Source organism: Hemiscyllium ocellatum, chromosome 43 (assembly GCF_020745735.1).
Source record: "Hemiscyllium ocellatum isolate sHemOce1 chromosome 43, sHemOce1.pat.X.cur, whole genome shotgun sequence".
Taxonomy (NCBI): domain Eukaryota; kingdom Metazoa; phylum Chordata; class Chondrichthyes; order Orectolobiformes; family Hemiscylliidae; genus Hemiscyllium; species Hemiscyllium ocellatum.
In genome coordinates, this window is record NC_083443.1 from 21028682 (window position 1) to 21050329 (window position 21648).

The following is a 21648-nucleotide window of genomic DNA, read 5'->3' on the forward strand; positions in this document are numbered from 1 at the left end:
GAATTCAAACAGTGCAAATGAATACATAATAAAACAAAGGACAATCAGAAGGGTAAATGAAGTGAGGAACCGATCAGAGGACACTCAGACATGTAAAAGAAGTGAGGGATTTTGGAGAACATGTCCAAACCTCCTGAACATAGCAAGTTGATGTTATTAAGGTGAAGAAATACTTTCCTTAGTTGGACAAGGTATAGAATATAACAGCAAAAATATTATGATGGAGCTCTATAAAATCCTAGCTAGGCCACATCTTGAATATTGCGCCATTTTGGTCAGCTCATTGCAGAAAAGATATATAATACATGTACTAGAGTATGGAATAGATATAGGAAGATGTTGCCAGAACTGGAAAATTGCGGCAAGAGAATTGATTGGATAGGCTGGGATGGAAAAGAGGGCTGAGGAGAGGTTTGACTGAAGTGTATAAATTAAGGGGTGGGAATAAGTGGATGTAAACAATCTAATTTTCTTAGCAGAGGGTTCAGTGACTATGAGGCACAAACATAAAGTGATTAGTAGAAGAATTAGAGGGGGAAATAAGGAAACATTTGGTACCCAGAAGGGGTAGTAAATGAAAGGGTAGTAACCCTCAAATCACGTAATAGGTGTCTAAATATGCACCCAAAGTATTTAACCTTCAAGGATGCTGACCAGGTACTGGCCAGTGGGACTAGCTAGTTCATTTTTATTGGGTATACACAGATGGACAGAATAGCCTTCTGCTGTAATGTGGCTGAAAATGTGTTGCTGGTTAAAGCACAGCAGGTTAGGCAGCATCCAAGGAACAGGAAATTCGACGTTTCTGCCCGAAACGTCGAATTTCCTGTTCCTTGGATGCTGCCTAACCTGCTGTGCTTTAACCAGCAACACATTTTCAGCTCTGATCTCCAGCATCTGCAGACCTCACTTTCTGCTGTAATGTAACTGGTTTCCTACATCTTCTAAATATTTCATTAATAACTCCACTGAAATGCCTTGTGACGTTTTATTATTTTCACCATACTGCAAAATAAATGTTGCCGTTGTTCAATAGTGGATAAGTAAATAGACGTTGTGGAACGACTTACTATTGGGAGCCCGGTCAACATTGCCCAAACCCGTCTTCCTTGCATTCTTAACTAAGGAGACTTTAGGGCCTAGTAATCGTTTATATTTATCGAGGCAGAAGAAGTAAACATTGTTTACAATCCCCAGATTGTTAAATTCTAGGATCTGCAATATTCGGCACCTGAGGCTGGGCTAACTTTGAGTTGTTGTCTATTGTGCACTTCAACCATGCACCAGATACTCCTAACCACCGGCCATGCGCCCACGTGAAACCTCCAGCCGGCACCGCACACTCCTAACGCCGGTCGCGCGCTCATTTAACACGTCCAGCTGGCACCACGTGCTCCTAACGCCGGTCGCGCGCCCAGTTAACACCGACAGCTGGGACCACGTGCTCTTAAAGACGTCGCGCGCCCATTTAAAGCCTATAGTTGGCACCAAATGCTCCTACCCCTGGCCCCCTGCCCATTTAACACCTGCAGCTGGCACCACGTGCTCTTAACACCGGCCACGTGCCCTTTTAACACCTGCAGCTGGCACCACGTGCTCATAACCGCCAGCCGTGCGCTTGCTTCTCGCGCTATTGACCGTTTTTATTTTAAACGCGCCTAACGGTCATCGCGTGTTAATAGCTAAGGTTTATCCCCTGCCGAATAATAGTCACCTGTTAATTCGGGTTGAACTATTAACTGGTTTAACTATTGATCATTGCCATTTTTTTGTGGACTTGACTAATACAGCAGAGACCATTAAAAATAACATAATACAAACATTGAAAGCCAAAATTGGGCAAAGAAGTGGAGCGGTGATTATTAAAGGATATGGCGCTGCTCAAATGGAGTAAGGAATGAGACTTGCATTTTGGTAATGACCAGCCAATACACGGAGGTCTTTGGAACAACTGAACATGGGAAATTACTGACAGTCATTTATTTTTAACAAATGTCATATCCTAGAATACTGACTCAGCAACGACATCAATGGGGGAACATTGCAATCGTTGGGATCAACGGCAGGAAAGCCAGGTACAATGTCTTAACTGTGGTTAAAGACGGTCCTCTAATTTAAACACAGCCTGTTCACCTTTGGGAACAAATTGAGCGATTTGTTGCTATGCGTTACCTAATAAGGGTCTGCCATGTCAATATGATATTTGGATAATATATTGAAATCACAATGGTACCAGAGAAAAACTCACATGGAAACGTTAGTTCATATAATTAATGGCTCGGATTTAGTTTTCTTTTCTTCTTGATGCTATTTCAGGAGTTCGGAGTGAAGAAGACCTGTACGAGATTAGAGACCTTAGCAAAACAAAAAAAAAGCATTTTGTGTACGAGAAAAAAAATGATTTTTGCTTGTTCTCCAAAGCAAAATATAACTTATCCTTGATAACAAGTGTGCGAGGGAATCTACTTCATTTACTGAACCCAGTTTATTCACATCGAGTCAAATTCGTAGGTTAGAATAAAATCGTTTTGGTCGTGCTGGTGGAACAGCTAAGCCTTGATTGCGTGGTGCTTATTTAAAAGCACGGTTGTTGTAATAATTATGATAATGTTTACCAGCGTGTTCCCTTTTAGATACAAAAAACAGAAACGTCTATGATTGGCATATTTTGGTCTCCGGATTACTGTTAGAGTGAACACATGTGGTCTATCGGTTTTAGAGTCATCCTGTGACTTTGCGGCGCATTTTGCGGGCAGGTTGACTTCTAAGATCTGAACGTTAATACGTGTTTACACAAGATTAGCGGGATTTTTGATTATTTTTTTTCTCTTTCCCCCCCCCCCCCCCCCCCTCCACTGCGAGGTCTGTGCGCGATGTGAGGTGTGGAGAAGGTGCTGAGTTTGGCCGCAAGTTTTAGGGACGAGTTGGTGTTCAGTGCCTTGTGCATTCATTAACGCTTTGTCAGAGCACTGTGGAGACGTTCGAGTTCCTGCCCAACAACGCGTGTAAATTAATTCAGATGAGCAGCTCCCTTCCTGTGCAACACTTGCCCGTCTTTATTCACTTCGCTGACCCGTATAGCGAGATATCAGAGGATGTTATCTCCCAGATCAAAGCGGCCGCAAGGCAATCCCTGTTTAAGTTACCTCTGGTTACAGTCTCCCCTGATCAATGCACGGAGTGCATTGCATTCATTCATTCTCCCTCTCTCTGTAACATTAAGCTGGGAATTGTCAATTGCTGCGAGAGCTTAACGCTTTTGTTTTAAGGCGCCGCTGCTTGTTGTGTGTTTTCACTTCCAGTTTACAGTTTCGTAAATAGAGGGAAACGTGTCGAACGGCGTGTTTAACCACGTTTGGAATTTGAATTTTGCGAGGCGCTTCACATTGGAAAACCTGTGGCTGCAAAGCCTTCGGCTGCTCTGTGAGGAACGGAAGGACGCCTGCCTGTTTTGGGTGCACCTTCTGGACCTGCCACCCTCTCACCCTCCCCTCCCCTTCCCCCTGCCTTGAGGAATAAATTGGGTATGCTCTGGCCGAAGGGACACCAAGGGCAGCCTTTGCTCTTGTTGTACTGATCGCCTTCGATTGTGTTGAAGTGAACCTGTCGAGGCTGCCGAATTGAATCTTTGGGCTGTGCTGGTGTGAGTTTGCAGCCTGTCTTTTGATCTGATTTGCCCTTTCTGTTGGTTGTCTTTCTGAGGCGACTCTGCTCTCTGATCGATTCTGTGCGGGTGACGGCGACCAGCGGCTGCTGTCAGCTCTGAGGAAGCATCGCTCCTGACGGCAACAAATCCAGGAAGAAATGCAGAAAAATCCGCGCACTCACTCCCTTCACACTCTCTCTCTTTTGCTATCTATAGCCGCCGACCTCAAAAAAAAAGTATAAGAAAAGTAACACGCATTGCTCAATAACCTCAACAATCTCGCTGTGATATGAAAGGCCCTGCTGCTAACAGATGTATTTTTTTTCGGGCTAAGTGCACAAAGTCCTTAAGACACCAAACGGGTCTTTGGATGGTCGCAGCATCAAACTATTCAAAAAGATTAACCAAAAGAGTCATACATAATCCAATAGACTAACCTACACCAATGACAATTTGAATGAGAAGGCCAAAGCGAATATCGCACACATTTAATATTCTAACGGTGTAAAACAAGCATAACCACGCACATTTCAAGGAATAACAAAAACGTTATGAGAACCAAAAGCTGGTAACGTTGACTTATCCAAACGTTCTGAATAATAAGTTTCTAAGAAGGGTCAGTGCCAAAAGAAAAATACATTTTTCCCTGTTAATTTGTCTAATTAGACCTCACAAGTTCTGCTACAATTAACATATTTCTCCCACAGGAAAACAACTTTGAACAGTGATTATATTTCACAACGTTCTTATCATAGCAACGTGTTTGTACTACCTATTTTACTGGGAAACAAAACCGGAAAGACAGACCTACCACTATTGACTAGTAAAAAAAAATGAGGATGGACCTTTAAAAGATATCAAGGATACCACTATTCAAACGGTAGCGTTTCGCCGGTTTTTTTAAAAGCTTTAAAGCAACACTCAAAAGTGATGAAAATTATGTTCAGTATCGTTTAATGTATAAAAGAAAATAGTGCTACGGTGATGATAACGCTTCTTTAGTTCATGTTAATTCCATGAATATGATGCTTGGACACGCCCAATACCCCAGGTGTAAATATTTGTTATTTTTCTGAAATAATTTTTAAAACTGTGTAGTAGGACTAGACTCCAAAGTACATACATCGTTAAACATCCATCAAACGTTTTTAAAAGAAAGATTTATTATAGGAGGTCTGAGTCCATGTTAATCCAGTAAGAGTGTAATTTCTAGTGTATGTCACTTCATTTACCCTTTTACGTACATTTCTTGGAATTACACGACTTTAACTTTTCATAGTATCGTTTACATTCACCTTATTTTAATAAAGCTAACAGCAACTTATGATTTATTTAATATGTAGTTATTTTTACCTGGAAACCTTATGTGCAATTTACGTTTGTTTACTGTTGGTAAATTTGTAAACGCTGATTTAGAAAAAAAATGCCAAACTGTGGATTCCATATGTTCAAATATACTGAATTCGAATGAAGCAAACATATTAGAGCAGAGTAAGAATCTCTCTCTAAAAGGATTGAGTTCAAAGAAAGATGATTTAACGGAGGTTGCTTGCCGCTAACTGGACTGATTCCCGAAATTTGAAAGCATCAATCCACCATTAACATAGAATCTGTGTGTATAATTTTGAACGTCTCCTGCGTCAGATTACTGAAAATTTAATTCAGATACCAAGGGCCGACAAGGCGAGAAATGTTTACAACTATTATGAAAAGTGATGGAACTTTACTACGGTGGTTGAGCTCTTTCGGGCACTGGTTTTCATCCAACCAGCAGGAACGATGTTTGAATGATGACTTGGTGTTATAACAAAAATGTATTCAGCATTAATAAATCTACAATGTTATTTTTTTCAAACTAAACTGTAAAAACAGGCCTATTTGTATTTCAAGACCTTAAACTACACAGTAATTAGTTTGTATACAGTAGTCGAATAATTTGTGCCGCTTTGGTAGAGGCGCATGTAATAAGTTTGCAATTTCTCAGAGAGAAATACTTTCAATTAAAACTGTTAATTGACCTCTAAGTTTCTAGTTGTGGAACATGCATTCTAAGAGGTTAACAGTTGTAGGAAAATGATTAGGATTTCAAAAAAAATCCTAAGTATCAGAAACTTAAAAATTTCCCTCCTCAAAAGTATCCCTAGTTCGCAATACTTCACTTCCTAGGGAAAAAAAATCTCGAATAATCTTTTAAAGTAGTAAAACTGCACTTGAAAACCTATATAAGGCGAACGGAAGTTACAATTGGTAATCAAGAATTCATTTAATAACAAAATAAGACGGTCATATTTTTGAATAGCACTGCTTCTTATTTCCAGAATACATACAAAAAATACCAATTCTCTTTCCATGGTACACCTTAAAAATAATTGCAATTTGAAATTATAATGACAAGTTGGAATTTAGTAACAAACATGCATGTAAATTTTTTCCAAGAGACATTAAATAAGAACGTACAATACAATCATAGCAATTGAAAAGAAATTCCGGAAAATCCCTATTTTTCTACACTGTTCCACGTTACCTATCGGCTTTTTTGTTAAGTAATGCACTTTGTTATTTTTTTTCCCCGCTTGAAGCTAACATAAATAAATACAGCGTTCACGGAACCCGTCCATTGATGAACACCATCAAAGGTCCATTATACTGCAATCTGCTTTGTGAGAGACTACCTGGATTGCATTTCAAAACTTTCAACGAAAAACTATTTACATTTATTAATTTTCAAAACAATTCAATGGGTTTTTTTCGTATACATTAATCGGTTCACTTTTCTGGATAGATGTCTGCTTTCATGACGTTAAAAATCAGATTGTATAATTTTAACGGAAGGAAATTAGGTCAACATTTTTTAAAAATCCTGACGGTTTTGAAATTGGACCCATATAAGCCTTCATCGCAATGCATATTGCAGCTTCGAATATGTGAGCTCACTGATAGCCCAGTGCTGAAGCTGTGGTTAACCTCTGGCTGTAGAGTGCGTATGGAGAGTAATAGTGTCCTGTTGCCGGCACTGGTAGAGTGGTAACTGGCCCTGGAGCGCCATGGGTCGGCAGGGGACTCTTGGTATACGGGTGGTACCTGCTGCTCAGTCCTAAAGCGTGGGGGCTCCTTAATGTGAGACCACCAGGGCTTCCAGGCGCCCCTGTCGGTGGGAGGTGCATATGACACGCCACGGCAGCTGCAGCTGCTGCCGCCGCCGCGCTGCCCAGAGAGGAATTTTGGTAGCCGGCCATAAGCTTATCAGTCCCGGAGAAAGCAGTGTGCGTCCGCAAGTGGTTGAGCAGTTCCTCCGAGGTGCAAAATCGCTTGTCGCATGGTCCATTGGCGGAGACCCAATTACAGACGTGAGGCTGGGGATCGTTAGGTAGCATGAAGCCATATGGGTACAAATGGTGTCCCGCTAGGGTTGGCGTCCCGGCGTTGCTGGACATAGACGTGTGAACGGCATGTAGTGGATGTGAGGGGTAAACCAGAGGGTATCCAGACTTCAAAGTTGTAGGATCATGGGTGCAAGAATTGTTTGCTGCCCCGGCAAGGTGAGCAGCGCAGTGATAACTTAGACAGTAAGGATCTCTGCAAAGACTGGCCGTCATCATTGAGGGTGGAGAGGCACCGGCTAATGGGCTGGAACCGGTGGATTTACTGGAGAGGCCACAACCCAAAGAACTTGCCAGCTGTGCCGCTCCGACCAGGCTGGATTTCGCATGATCCAAGCTGACGCCATGTGGCACAAACTGATGCGGATAGCTGGCGTACGCTCCCAGAGTGCCTGGGTAGGTCATGCTAGCTGGAGGCAAAGGAAAGACAGTTTGTCCGGGCTTATACGGCGAAACAGGGGCAACAAGTCCAGAACTTAGAGCTGAAGTTTCCGAAATAATGGGTTTTGACACTGAAGTCTCCTGGTGCTGGTTCACTTCCACATTTATCCCAGCACAACTGACACTAATCCGGTTGTGGCTAACGCTAGTGGTCGTGGAATTATCTGTGGAGCTGTTTTTTACGGTGTCCATTTCTTTCTTTTCCTGACTGTCATTGCCTTTGCCCTCGGATGGCATCGGTGAAGAAGTGCTGGAATTTGGACTGCCTGTCCTTGGTGTGAATGGTTGGCAGGTGGCGCTAGGCACACGGAAACCAGACTTTTCCCCAGAAACACTGGAAGTGCCGGAGGAACTGGAATCCTTCTTCTCTGCGTGTTTGGAATATGGTTTAAAACTCGACTTGTCTTCTACACCAATGTCGCTAAGTTTCAACGGAGTAGGTTTTCCGGAATCTTTGTCACTTGTACCATTTGAAGTAACAGAAGTTAGCTTTGAAGATGGAGGGGGGTCCGGCTTGCCAATCTGTGAACACGTCTGAGCCAAAAGTGCCAAAGGACTCTTCTTCGCATCGAGCTAAAACAAAATTAAATAATGAATGAAAAATGTTCGCGTGCGTCATTATTATAAATAGTACTTCGTAACTGTTAGTAAAAGGAAATTCATTATTTAATTGTAAATAGTTGATAATTCTACGTGATAAACAATGCTGTAACTATGTAAGCTATTAAACAATCTTTTAAAAATAACTATAACTGCAATAATCCTAACGGGTTAAATGTAACCCCCGTCGTATCTAAATCGAGTATAACGTTGTTAGGATCGTCTCTTACGAAAGGATCGACGGATAAGGAAGGTACAGTATTTAGGAAATCGCTAACTTTCGTGTTTCCGTGTGTACGTTATATAATGTATAGGTTACATAAAACATAGTAATGTATACATACAATTACGAAAACGTAGGTAACGTACCTCGATGGGACTTACGGGCGTAGATGGCAAAGGCTGCAAGTATTCGGGATGTAAAATGTGTCCGGTGCGAGCCGTAAGCATTTTCAAAACCTTGATTGGAAGACGATTAGCTTGTCTCGAAGGGTCTGAGGGAGGTACGGTGTGGTAGAAAGGTTTGCTATTACTATTTCCCCTGCTGCTGTTATTGCTGATTTCACTCGCTGTAATTCTGTGGGTAGAGACGGAAGGCGATGTAATCATGACCTAACTGAACCAACACTCCAAGAAGGACTGTGCCGTTCGAGGACGCTGTGGTTGCTTTCACTCACGGTACTGAAGACCCTGCCCAAATCCTGCACGGCGCTCATCAGACAAGCAGCACGACCGCTTAGCTACACACAACACAACATGCAACACACAATCTGGCCGTCAACACTTCAAACACCGAATTACTTTAAGATTAAAGCCTTTGCCGCCTTCCAATCAAATCACACAATGAACACTGAACCCCGAGGTGATTGGAGGGTCAAGGGGATGTGATGTTAACTTTTTTTTGTGTGTCTGTTGGTTATTGTGTGAAGGCGAAATTTTAGACTCCAGCATGTGACGATATTAGGCCAATCCGGAGAGGGATCTCAATGTCACATGCTTTCAATTCAACACCCCCACCCCCAACTGTCAATTTTCCCAACCGCAATCAATCAGTTATTTGTCAGTCCTGTCAATCTAGGTTGATTTATGTCAGCTTTTGTTGCTGATTACAAGCCTGGTGTGACTTGAAAAAGAACGGCGTTTGAAAAGAGGCATTCAATTTAGGGAAATAAATCGTTCTCAGAGTAAACTCAATTTGTATGCGAACAAAAGGCGGACGCACTAGACCGCACTTCAATTCGCTTGAACGAATTATACACCTTCACTTCTTGCCATTAATGGCTTACTTCCCTGTTGAATATTTCTTCCTTATGAAAAAGAACATTTTCAAAAATCCTAAATTAATAAATCTTACTTCGGGCCACAGCAGCAGACTACAAACAAAACCACATTATTGAGATCGTATCACCGATCAGTCAATCCAATGGTCACACGTAGGGGTGTTTGAAAAAGATTAAGATTGACATGTTGAAAGTCTTGACATGTTAAACTTGACAGCTAGAACAAATGATCGGTCTGATCAAAGTCACTGCTATAAAAAGGTTCATAATGCACGCATAAACTATTGTCGTGGATTTTCACACAAAATATAGCATGTTGCTGTCTTTGGAGAAAAAATAAATAACGATAGCAGAGACATCTATCAGAAAGTGAGACTGGGCTTCCGAAATGTGAAACTTTTTGTAAGTTTTTAAAATAAAAACAACTATAAAGGGGTGCAAGATTTTGACTTCTGTTTGATGTTTTCTTCTTTTCACTGGCTAATGTATGTGCTAATCAATCTTTGCTTTTGTTTCCGGTCTCGACATGGTGGCCCACACAATCTACAACATTAACAAAAGGTCACTTGGAGATAAAAACACGTTTGACAAGTGAAGAACACGGAAAGTGCTGAGGGGTCGTTAGCAATTTATGAGGTGGATCATTTATTCGGACTGAACTTCACTCAAATTGTCTTCTCAATAAAAACGATTTTAACAATATTGAAGATAAACACAATGCGCACATTTCAAATCTCAAAATTTATCAAAGGTCCAGCATTAGCATTAGCAAACTATACGCGTTTTGCTTAAAATTTTTTACATAGATATATAACAAATACTTTGCTATAGTCTTCGAATGATACGATAACTTTTACAAATTTATTATGGCAATTAGCGTAATTTCCTTTTAAAAAATTATAAAATCCTAAAAAGGTTAACGCGGATTTTATTGTGAATTAAGACTTTTTAAAATATAAGTGAAAATTACAATATCACTTACTACTGTGTACAAAGAACGCATTTAAATAATTTGGCAAAGGAAGAACAAATTTGTCCAGGTGTGCAATGGTGTTGGGAGAGATCTGAACGATTCCCAAGTGGTGGGAGTAAACTCGATCTGCGCAGAACAGTTCTTTCCTTTTAATGGCTCGTCAGGTTGATGGATGAAGTGCAGTAAACATTGAAACGCTGTACCTTCATTTGTGTTCATTTGCATTAACTGCTTGGAACAGCTGTTTTCCTTACTATACCATAGAGACGACTATCTGTTCTTGTTGTATTTGTCCTGCCTCCCGGTGAGAAATACTAAAAGATTAATTGCTTTAGGTGGAGTCGACTGTGGGAAGAGTTTTTTTGGAGATTTGTTCACTTCGGTGTGAAGGAAGACTGAACAAACTACATAGCTTAAAGAGTATTTAGGTCTGCATGCTTAAATAGGAGAGCAATGGGAAAACGAACCAAATTAAAACCTCACAAACATATATAATCTGCTTTTTCAAAATACACGGTCGGCAACTTTCACTAACATAATACTTCAAGTTTAAGATAATGTAATGAAATACCATGAAGTATCAGTTATACATTATCCGTCCTAAAATACAATTAAAAATTTGCACTGGAAGTGACCTGAATAATCTAGCTGGGATCTCAAATTTCTTTTGCCAGCGACACCATCTTTGTGGCGAAGTTATTTTTTTGAAAGAACAAGCAAAAGTTTATTTTCATAATCAAGACGATGTGTTTGGCACGTAAAGAGTAAAAAATTACCACCGGGGCTCCTTTAGAATTTATATTGTTTAAGAGTAGAGGAAAAAAACCATTCAAGGATTAAGTTAATTAAAAACATGAACTATTAAAACGATGTCCAACTTTTCCCTTTATCAGCGTTTGGTAGACATGTCAACACGATTCGATTTGTACACAGAGTAAGGGATTTATCATTTATTTTAAAAAAAGAGTGAGCAATACATTCAAAAAGAAGTATTTGACCGTTCACGTACCCGGCTAATAAGTATTCAGACTCCCGGGCAATTGGGCAGCTTTTCAGACACAAAATGCCGCGGTTTCCTTTCATCTAACTTGGATGGAGACGCTCAATTAAAAGCCTATCAGTTTGTAAGTAAATCAACGCCTATCAAACTTGTCACATCAAACAAAACGATTATTATTGCAACCCGCCTACCCTATTAATCTCTCTGTATGATAATCCGCTTGACAGGTCAGGTCAGATCCTGTAAATCCTGGGATGGATTTCAACAGAAAGCGGATTGGAGTGAAGTTGATTTTAAAGAAACAGCAAGAACTCCTTTGTCTTAAATGAGGTGGAGAAAGGCAAGTTAATGTTCCGCGCTGTTTTAAATTAATTTAGCAATACTGGACTGTCAGGCACAGACAGCAGGAACCACTTAGACTTTAGAGTTTATTACATTATGAATTAATTTCAAAATAAACATGGAAAACATGGAGAAAACAACTCAAATCTAAATTAATTTCATGGCTAATGTACAGGTAGAAAGGCTGACTATCGCGCGTTTACCCGTTCGCATCGGTCTAGAGTTAACAGTCTGTTAACACGGTTCATATTACTCCGGAACGATGATCTCTTATTAAATCTAATCTTCAGAATTACACATAAGGATAGTAAATTTCAAATCATTTGGGTGTGAATTCATTTGACTCTCTAATTCATAGCAGGCAGCAAATGTATACACAGCGGGAAGATCTGTGTCCGTCCAGGCAATGGGATACATCGATACCTATTTGTTCTGCATTTCTTATTCTCCAAGAACTGGTTCATGTACAACGTAAATTAGATTTTATTTCGAAGAACAGTTAAATAGCAGCAAATGTTGGAAATGCACTTACCGTGGCCCCTGGTTTTATCTATACGTGCAACAATCAATTGCAAAAGTTTTAAACTTTGTAGGAATAATGAAAGACTGTTTTTACTTTTGGTATGCAATTTAATTACAATATACTAAGCTAAGAAAAAATGTATCCCTTTCTTATTAATAGCAACAAAAATCTTAAAACAGTTTTTTTTAGTAGATGAGCGGAATCTTGTATACCCTGTTCAGTATCAGAGTAATGGTAACATTTTTACTTAACCGTAATGAAAGACTTTTGTCCTCTCAAGACTCATTATTTGCCTTCTAAATGACGGTTGAGTCAGGACGTCTGCGTCAGGTATTGATAGTATCGAGAGTTTTTTTTATATCGTCCATGTTCTTAGAATTAAATAAAATATTTAAAAGTTTTGCCCATGTTCATATGGCTTAAATTTAATTAAAACCTTTATTTATACATAATTTAGTTAATTTTGATATTTGAACCCATAACATTTTGGTGAATGTACTATATTTACCTAGTATTAGCCAATTCGAAAATAGGTTTTTGATAGAGCGGAAAACAAAATAATCCGTTGACTTTAAAATAATATGGCAATTTTAGATTTTACGGTCGTTCATCATTAACAATAGAATCAGTCCTTATTGTTCAAAAGCCTTTTTAAAAAGTGAGTCGGATCAGATACTATATTGAAGAAAAATTATGATAATCTAAACCATACTATTTTTTTTCTTGAGAGCGCAAGGAGGTATTTCGACATTGAAGTACATTTTAACTACTTCGAAATAATTATTTGCAAAATAAAGCATGAACCGATCCATTGAAAGCGTGAAGATCTAGATGTCATGCGACTTGAGTTTTACTGATACATTGAAGTAATTACCTGCAGCAAAGGAAACTTGATGATGGACCCTTTGAATATTTTAAAATTCAAATCTGCAGAATAAACTTTGTTTTATACATTGAATTGAAAAGCGCGGATTTCACCACGAAATGGGTTCGTTGTAAAAGAGGTTCATTTCAGTGTTCAATTCCACAAGTGTCAAACATGCTAAAATGGCGAAAACTAAAAATCCTTCTACCTTTTGTTGATTTGAAAGACGTGATAGATCACGTTCCGCCTTACAGTAAATCTGTAGAATGATTCATAATGATATAATTCATACATAAACGTGTCTTGAAGATCAGAGCGCAGCTAAAAATATGCAAAGGGTTGTTTGATTGATAACAGGGTTGCTGTTTTTCTGCAAGCCTGTCAAACGTTGACACAATGCTTGAGTTATTAGGGCAGTGTAGGGCGCCCATAAATTTTCAACGTCAGGGAAAAAGTAACAGCGGCTTTCTTTATTGTCTAGATGACAGATGGGTCTCAGTACAAGACAGCAAATACTTCGTATTACCCTAAATGGGAACACATTTTTCGTGGCTATAATTCATGATTTTTAAATAGAAAGTTTGAAGTACGTGCCTATATTTTACAGTCTGACATATTTATGAATCACTCATTGCATGCAAATATAATTATTACTGGAAACAAGTGACAAGCAAGTTAGTATGCCCGATATTGGTGGAACGAGATTTTTGTTGAAAATACAACAATTTAGCAATCAACATTTTTAACTGTAAAGTGACTTTGCTGTACAGCTTCAACGATTTATATATAGAACCAAACATTGTATTCAACGTGATCCAGACATGGATATAGAAATCGAAGAAATGTCATCTGATTGCAAGAGAAGATTGAATTTTTGTTAAAAATAAACCACGCTTTCCAAAACAACTCATCTTTATACTAATAACCTGAAGCAATATGACATCAGGGCGGTACAGAAGCGACTAGTTACAACAGCGACTTGACAAACATGCTGACAATAGCTTCCCCCACACGGATAAATACCAAAATTCATACCTGGTTATTAATAATCGCTTATAAACAAGGTTAATGTCGATTCTATTCTGAAACATACATAACGTAAACATATTTCATCTGTTACAAAGACATTACTGTCATTGCTGTATCCGAATTGCCCATTATACAAGGTAAATCGTATTAATTCTTAAATTTTTAATTACCATTTGTTAACAACTGGACCAATAAAGAGAAGTAGATTCCAGGTATCAGACTTACTTGTGTTAAATATCAGAGCAATAGGCTTACATTAGTAGTTTGTAGGAGCTGAGATTGGGTCAGTACTCTGCAGTGCCGGACTTCCGCATGCGCTCCGCTGATGGGGCGGGAAGGGAAGTTTTTCTTTTTCTCCTTGGGGGAGGTGGGAGGGGGAACGATGTTTGATGGTTCATTCTACACAGATGCTTGCATGATTTCTACTTAAATGACAGAAAAGATAGATTACTGGGACTCAGTCGGGAAATGCGAATATGTTTTTTGAGATGCTTTTTTACATAACAAACCATTGTCAGAAATCTTACGTCGTATCGACTAACTAAAATTATACATTTGAGTTGCTCTCGACGTTTGTTAAAAAAACCTCTCCAGCTAAACAAACTTCCCATACACAGTTTTTACAAAAACACATTGTACCACAATTGCATGCAGTGTAATTGCAAGCTGATTGCCAAGTCCTATTGCTCCTCCTTTTCTACGTTTTGGCACCGACTTCCGTTTTGAATCAGCTGACAGGAGTGCGGAAGTGTAGTACTCTTGTATATTTACATATGCAGGTCGTTGCTTCAGTATAGTGGTACTTTCAAATAAGCCTTTTTACAAATGAGAATTGTGGCTGGACAGCTTGAATAGTCGTAAAAATAAAGCAAACGTCGAAATTTAATTCTTTTAGAAATTAGAACGTCAGTGATGGCAAGTAACGATCTAGGCATCGTTGTTGATGGAACTCAAGTAAGTGTGAAGTATTTAAGCATTCGCCTTTATTATTTACACAATAAAATGAATCATTGTTATAATGCTTCACATGTAGGTACACTACGCTATTTAATATCTTGTAGTCTTTTTTCAGTTTGCAACGTTTTCTCTGCGTTTTATGACTTTGTCAGCTGACTAGTTGCAGAATCATATGTTATTCTGCAGTGTCTTCATATTTTAAACCATTCACTTGTAAGAGTTTATGAACTAACGTTTTATCTAATCAATATGAAGAAGCAGAATCCCTTAGTTTTAGTATGCAATTAAAAATAAATTTATGGGCTTCCATTTGGAAAAGCACCTTCTTACAGTTCATTTTGCTCGAAAAGGCACGTCAGCATCTGAGGTAATTAATTCAAGTATTTGTTGTATAATTGGGTAACATTTCTGATTTGTAATACTTTTTGATTGTCAAAACAGCAATACCAGAAAGCATAGGTTCTGTGTCATTGAGGACATGTTTAGGATATTCTCTAGGAGGTTGAATAATCAACAGCTGGAATGTTTTGTATGAAGGTTGAATGAGGCAGTCTCATGGAAGTGTTTGATCTTTAGAGTCAAAATTATTAGAATTGGTTTCTGGAATAATGTAATTAAGTGGGGCAAGCTGTTCTTGTGATTATTGGTTGTGCAAACAATTATGTCAAGTTTAGTTGCCAAAATATTTTAATGTGTCTAGTTATTACTCATTTGTCTTTTTTAAATTGAAAGTGTAATTATTTCTAATAAGTGAAACCACTCTATCTGTGTAACAGTAGCAGATGAGAACTGTTGTTTAGTTTCCAGTCACGAATATTTAAAATGTGACTAAATTCAACACCTCTACTTTTATTCTCTGTTCCACATAAACCACTTTTAACATTGCTAATAATCTTTCAAGATAATTGTCTTGAAGGAGTTACTGAATGTGAGAATGTTGTGAAGCTGGTCTGCATTAATAGAGCTATGACTGTTGTTTCAATATTTTTCAATTCTGTATATCAATACCCACTACTTGTACAATAGATTTCAAAGAACTAACCAGCTTTAATTATTTTTCTCCAACTTCAGTGTACTTTTCTTTTTGAAAAGGTCTCTTTTATGTGATTGCAAATGGAAGTTTGTGGCAAACAATGCAGTCTGAAATAAAGGACATGTTAAAAGCAGCATTATCTTTGGTTTGACACTAAACTCAAAGGTCTTGTTGCTAGAGTTAGACATGTTTACTTGTTGCTGTGTCAAGTGGTACTAATCAATAAAACAGTTTTATCAATGTGAATTTCTCCAGTCATTGGAAAAAAGCATGGGGTCTTGAGTGTATTATTTCAGTTATAATTTGCAAATCTAATATTTCAGGACTCTGATTCAGAAAATGTGTCAGACTTGTCTGATGTCTGACAGTGTGATGTAGTTTTGGATGGTGACATCACATTTGCGGGCAATGACCTGGAGGTTCTGGTGGGTCCAATGATACAAAGAAGGGCTCTTTCCTTCAGACTTCCAGGCAGCCTGGACAAAATTAGTCACAGGGATCATAATACCCTGTGGTGCTGAAAGAAAGTTAATAACTTGTGCTCTGCAAGTGTAAGTGTCTGCCAGCTACTTCATTGTCACAAGGCCACCAGTACTCCCTCTAGCCCTAACATGCACATGTCTTTCAATAAGGCTATTAGAGCACAATGCTGAAAATGTGTTGCTGGAAAAGCGCAGCAGGTCAGGCAACATCCAAGGAACAGGAAATTTGGCATTTCGGGTATAAGCCCTTCATCAGGAAGCCCTCCTGTTAGAGTACAATGTCATTATTGCATCAGCATGTCCACTCACTTGCCCACCTTATCCTTCCAAACTATTACTCTCCCATTTCTCTGCAGTCTCTACTGATTTAGTAGGGAACCTCGCCACGTCTCCCACCTCGCATTGCAACTAACGCCTCTCCCATTCTCTTCCATATCAAACTCACACTCTCTCTTTGTCACTTTGGTTTAAAAAAACAGACAGAGAGGGCAAAGACTAGCAAAGGGATAGCAGAAGTTAGTCTCCTTACTCTATATGAGGAAAAATACTGGAAAAGAAGGTGACCATTACGTGGGAATGAGCAACCAGCTATCTAAGCTTCATTGTACTGTGCTGTGCTACATTGTTGTGCCATTGATGCCAATGTTAACATTCTCAACCTGCACAAGTGTGTTAGCCCATTTACACAACTAATTCCTCCTCTTATGCAGACACTAGTGGAACCCAGTGAACCACCCTAAGGAAGATGCCATCCTCACTGAACCTCCATTTTATCACCACTTAAAGGGATGCACCAACAAGGCTTTCACCTGCATGGAGAGTTTTACATGCATGGATTTTATTTCTAGATGAGACTGGAGCACAATCTGGTGAGCACATCACTTACAGATCTCTGCACCTTGTCAAGGGGGAAAAAAAGTCTTTATTATCAGAGGTCAAGCATCTGCTCAGTCTCAAATTGAAGAAAGTCCCCTGCCTTTTGACAAGGTCCTTGGGCAAAATCATCGAGGCTCTTCAGAATATCAGCCAGGTTTCTACAAAAGCAGTTGATAAACTGGTTTGAAAGATAGAATCGTTCACAAACAGCATCGATTCTGTGCTAACTCCAGTGTATGTGTCTGACCTTCTCCTTAGATTGGCTACTGCCAATGAGATCAACAGGTAGCACACTGTTTACTGGTTACACGCACAAACCTACGCTATATTGCTGTGATCATAGATGTTTGCTTTCAATGGCAAGGTGAGAGAACAATAAGGGACTCCAATCTTGCTTTGAGAGTTGCCAGTAAGCACCCACAGGAATGGCCAGACACACACAACCCAAAATGTCATCCTCTCAAGAGGTGCTTGGTCTTTTCCCCTCCCCTGTCTGTGATACTAAAGTCAGCAGAAGTCCAAGCTTGAAAAGATAACCCTATATTTAGGCAGAACAAACTTAGTGAGTCTGGGCTTTCTAGGTATGAATGTCCCCACGGCCAACCAGCCAAGTATTCCAGATCAACAAGACCAACTACAAAGGTATGCTCCACCCTCGCTACAGATTTCAGGACTGCACTTAGGCAAAGTTGGAGGGAAAGGAAACAAAAAACCTGCTGAAGGCACATAGTTGGCTCAGGGGATACTTTGTAAGTAATCTTTGTAGCTTTGTAAATATGCTTTCTTAAAATGCCTATTTGTAGTCTCTTCATCGCTGTCAATCCTGGTGAACCTGCTCCCATTTGAGATATATACAGCCTCTTCGAACACCTCATGGATGAACGATGTAGTAGCCGAGCATTGCTCAATTCTTGTAAGCAGCTGGCTCCTTGGTTGTGGAAACATGCATACATCCTCGAACTTTCAGATGTGGGCACTTGGTTGAACATATGCATATGTTTGCCGTGTAAGCTGCTGGTACGTGCTGCAGGTGTGATATTGTTGTAGCATGTTGCTGCTTCCTTGATCATTGCTTGCGTTGTAGGGTGACCAGTTTGAAAAAAAATGCAAACCAGAGAGCCTGGCAGCTACCAAGTCAGTGAAAAGTTATTTGCATGGTGAGGAAGTTAGCCATAAGATGTCTTATATGCATGTGTGAGATGTAAGTGTGCCGTATGCTCAGTGACCTGGCAGAAGCATGTATGTTGTATATCCCTGAACTCCAACGTGAAGGCCTGAAGTGTTGAGAGAGTTGGCCCAAAAGCAGCCACAATGATCTCGTGAGGCTGATGGCCAGGTGATGCTGTCTTGGGTGGGTAAAGGATGGAAGAGGATTATGCTAATGAAGCATGCGGGGAAATGGTGTTGAAGATAGGAGGCCTGGCGAAGCAAGGAAAAAGCTCTGACCTTCATGTGGGGAATTGGCATTGTCTAGTTTCTCCTGGAAGGAGTGGAGAATTGAAACTGTGTAGAAATTAGGCAAGATTAACTACTAATAAGAAGCAAATTCACAGATAATTTCCTTATTTTATTTGCGAGATTCAAATTTGAATGTAGGGTTCAAACCTAAAGGGAAAATTGAAAATCTTTCTTACGTTAAGATTTTTTTTGATTTTTCATTGTATTTTTCTTTTCTGCCTTGCATCACTCAAAGAAAATTTTTTATGTCTGTTGTTCATGATCCCTTGCTGCTTTCATTCATGCCCTGAAAAAAAGTACCTGCGGACATAAAGGAACATACAAACTAGGAGCAAAATTAGATCATTTGGTCCCTTGAACAGCCATTGTCATAGTAAATGGCAATGCAGGATTTCACCACATTTCAACTACTTCTGGTTAATGTATCACTCATTTATCAAAAATCTATCTACCTCTTTTTTTTTGAGAAAACAGTCTGCTTTCACTTTTTTTGTGGAAGAGAATGCCAAAATCTCGTCTTTGGGAAAATATTTCTCCCCATACTGCTACATATGTGACCCTCTTAGTTTGAACCACTGACCAATGCTTCTCAATTCTGTCACAAGAAGGAACATCCTTTCCAGATCCATCTGATTAAGTCCTCTCAGAATCATAATGTTTCAATCAAGATGTGTCCTTTTTTTTTTCTGGAGTTTTTCTAAATCTAGATTTTTGTTTTTAAAAAAACTAGATTGTCCAACCTTACCTCAAAAGGCAACCCAGTCCAGTGAAACCTCCCTGAGCTGCTTCTGAAGTATTTACATCTTTCCTTAAAGGTAACCAATACTGTCTATGCAATGAGATCAATTTGTGTAATTGAAATACAACCTTCTACTTTGTTTTCAGTTACTATTACAATACTAACTGCCTGACCTGAGTACTTCCATCATGTTCTGTCGTTATCCCAGAACTTGCTTAATATTTTCATGAGGCATTGAGGAATGAAAACATGATTTTTCTTCCTCCAATTAAGGGGCCTTGTTTCAGATCAGATGGGATTTCTCCGAGTCCCATTGAATTAGATGGAGGCACAGGTTTGATCCTAGTTTGCTGTTGTGTTGATGCATACCTGGTGCTCAAAATCATTGACACTAGGGAAGTGCCCTGATAATTAGTACTACAGGAAGGATATTATTAAACTGAAGAAAAAATTCATCAGGATGTTTCTGGGAATGGAAGGTTTGAGAGATGGGCTGGGACTTCATTTCACTGTAGTGTAAGTGGTTGAGAGGTGACATTTATTGAGGTTTAAAAAATCATGAGGGGTATAGATAAGGTGAATGAGAAAGGTATTTTTCTCTAGGGTGGGGAAGTTCAAAACTAGGCATATTTTTAAGGAGAGAAGAGGAAGATTTAAAACGGACCTGAGGGGCAATGTTTTGAGAGGTTTGTGGGTACAATGAACTGCCGGAGAAAGTGGTAGATGCTGGTATCGTTACAACGTTTAAAAGCCATTTGGATAAGTTCTTGAATAGGAAGGATATGGGCCAAACGCAGGCAAGTGGAACCAGTTTAGTTTCAGAAATGGTCAGTATGGACTGGTTGGCCTGAAGGATATTTTTCCATGCTATATGACTCTGACTCATTTATTTCTAAACTGTAAAAGAAGAAAGTAAATCACTATTTTGAAAGAGACTTTGGAAGATTGAGGACTGACTCCAGTGGCTGCCAAGGTTTCCGTCCTCTAGTGACATGCGATCAAGGTAAATTGTTGTTATCCCTGACCCTGCATATTTTGACCGTTACCATTTGAGAGTATCGGCAGACGTAATCCTGATGTAAATGTTGGGTTTGTCATTTGTGTACAAGCTGTGATATATTTTAATACATATTATTCAACTTACTTATTCAAAGCATGGCTCTGTTGTGACATTTTGAAGCTTTTTGTTTCATATTCTCCAAAAACATGTCGTTGTTCTGTATTGAAGCAGATGTCCATTGATTTGTCGGTTGAAGTCACTTCAAAGTAGATTGTCTGACCCAGATTAGGTGAATTGCTTAACCAATATCCAAGATCTTGGCATGAATGATACTGACCAGACTACTGGGGAAGGCTGACACTCTTAATTTGTGAAACTTATTTCAACTTGTGCAAGCATGAACATCTGAGCAGTTTTTCTTCATTTGTACAGCAATTTGATTGGTAACACTGCTGTTTTTTTTCTAAATTCTTCTATTGACAAATATTTTTTCCTGTAAAGCTGAGTTGTGATCAGGGTTCAAGGATTCTTCAGTGAATCTCTGCTTTGCCATCAGGTTGACATTCTGGGACAAATGAAACTCTTTGGTCTGATCTGATTTTATGTAACTGCACTGCTGTTAGGTCAGAGTAGAAGTATAATTTATATTATTCATTTATGGAATTTGGGTCTCACTGGCTCGGTCTTCATTTATTGCCCATCCCTAATTATGCAGAGGTCATTTAAGACTCAACTAAATTGCATGATTCTGGAGTCACAGGCGAGACCTGGTAAGGACAGCAGATCTCCTTCCCTCCAAGGCAATAGTGAACCCGGTAAGTTTTTTATGACAATCGATAATAGTCTGAATTAGACTAACTTTGTATTGCAGATTTTTATTGAATTCAAGTTTCATGATCTGCCATGGTGGAATTCAAACCCGTGGCTAACAGTAGCCTGGGCTTCTGGATTACTAGTCCAGCACTACCACTACACAACCGCTTCCCATGATCATTGTTTTATTTAATTATGTTATTGAAGTGCA

General features: G+C 39.3%; 2 protein-coding genes across 6 annotated transcripts in view; one reads left to right on the top strand and one right to left on the bottom strand.

The window, feature by feature from the left end:
- Window positions 1–4787: 4787 nt before the first annotated feature.
- znf503 (zinc finger protein 503) lies at window positions 4788–14568 on the bottom strand. 4 transcript variants are annotated; one of them, XM_060853976.1, is made up of 3 exons: window positions 14335–14568; window positions 8437–8644; window positions 4788–8040 (listed from the first exon to the last, which is right to left on the bottom strand). In XM_060853976.1, the coding sequence occupies exons 2-3, from the start codon at window positions 8515–8517 to the stop codon at window positions 6577–6579; spliced, it is 1545 nt and encodes a 514-aa protein (XP_060709959.1). In that variant the 5' UTR covers window positions 8518–8644; window positions 14335–14568; the 3' UTR covers window positions 4788–6576. The 4 variants fall into 4 exon arrangements, with proteins under 4 accessions (XP_060709959.1, XP_060709958.1, XP_060709957.1 ...); XM_060853975.1 differs by having other exon boundaries at window positions 14305–14568; XM_060853974.1 differs by lacking the exon at window positions 14335–14568 and adding an exon at window positions 11330–11545.
- Window positions 14569–14780: 212 nt separating this feature from the next.
- The window catches only part of lrmda (leucine rich melanocyte differentiation associated), a 900271-nt gene continuing 893403 nt past the window's right edge, over window positions 14781–21648 (top strand). The window contains exon 1 of one of the 2 annotated variants that reach the window (XM_060853979.1): window positions 14781–15033. In XM_060853979.1, the coding sequence (XP_060709962.1) occupies window positions 14992–15033 (42 nt within the window). In that variant the 5' untranslated portion in view covers window positions 14781–14991. The remainder of the gene's footprint in view (window positions 15034–21648) is intronic. The other variant, XM_060853978.1, reaches the window with a different exon arrangement.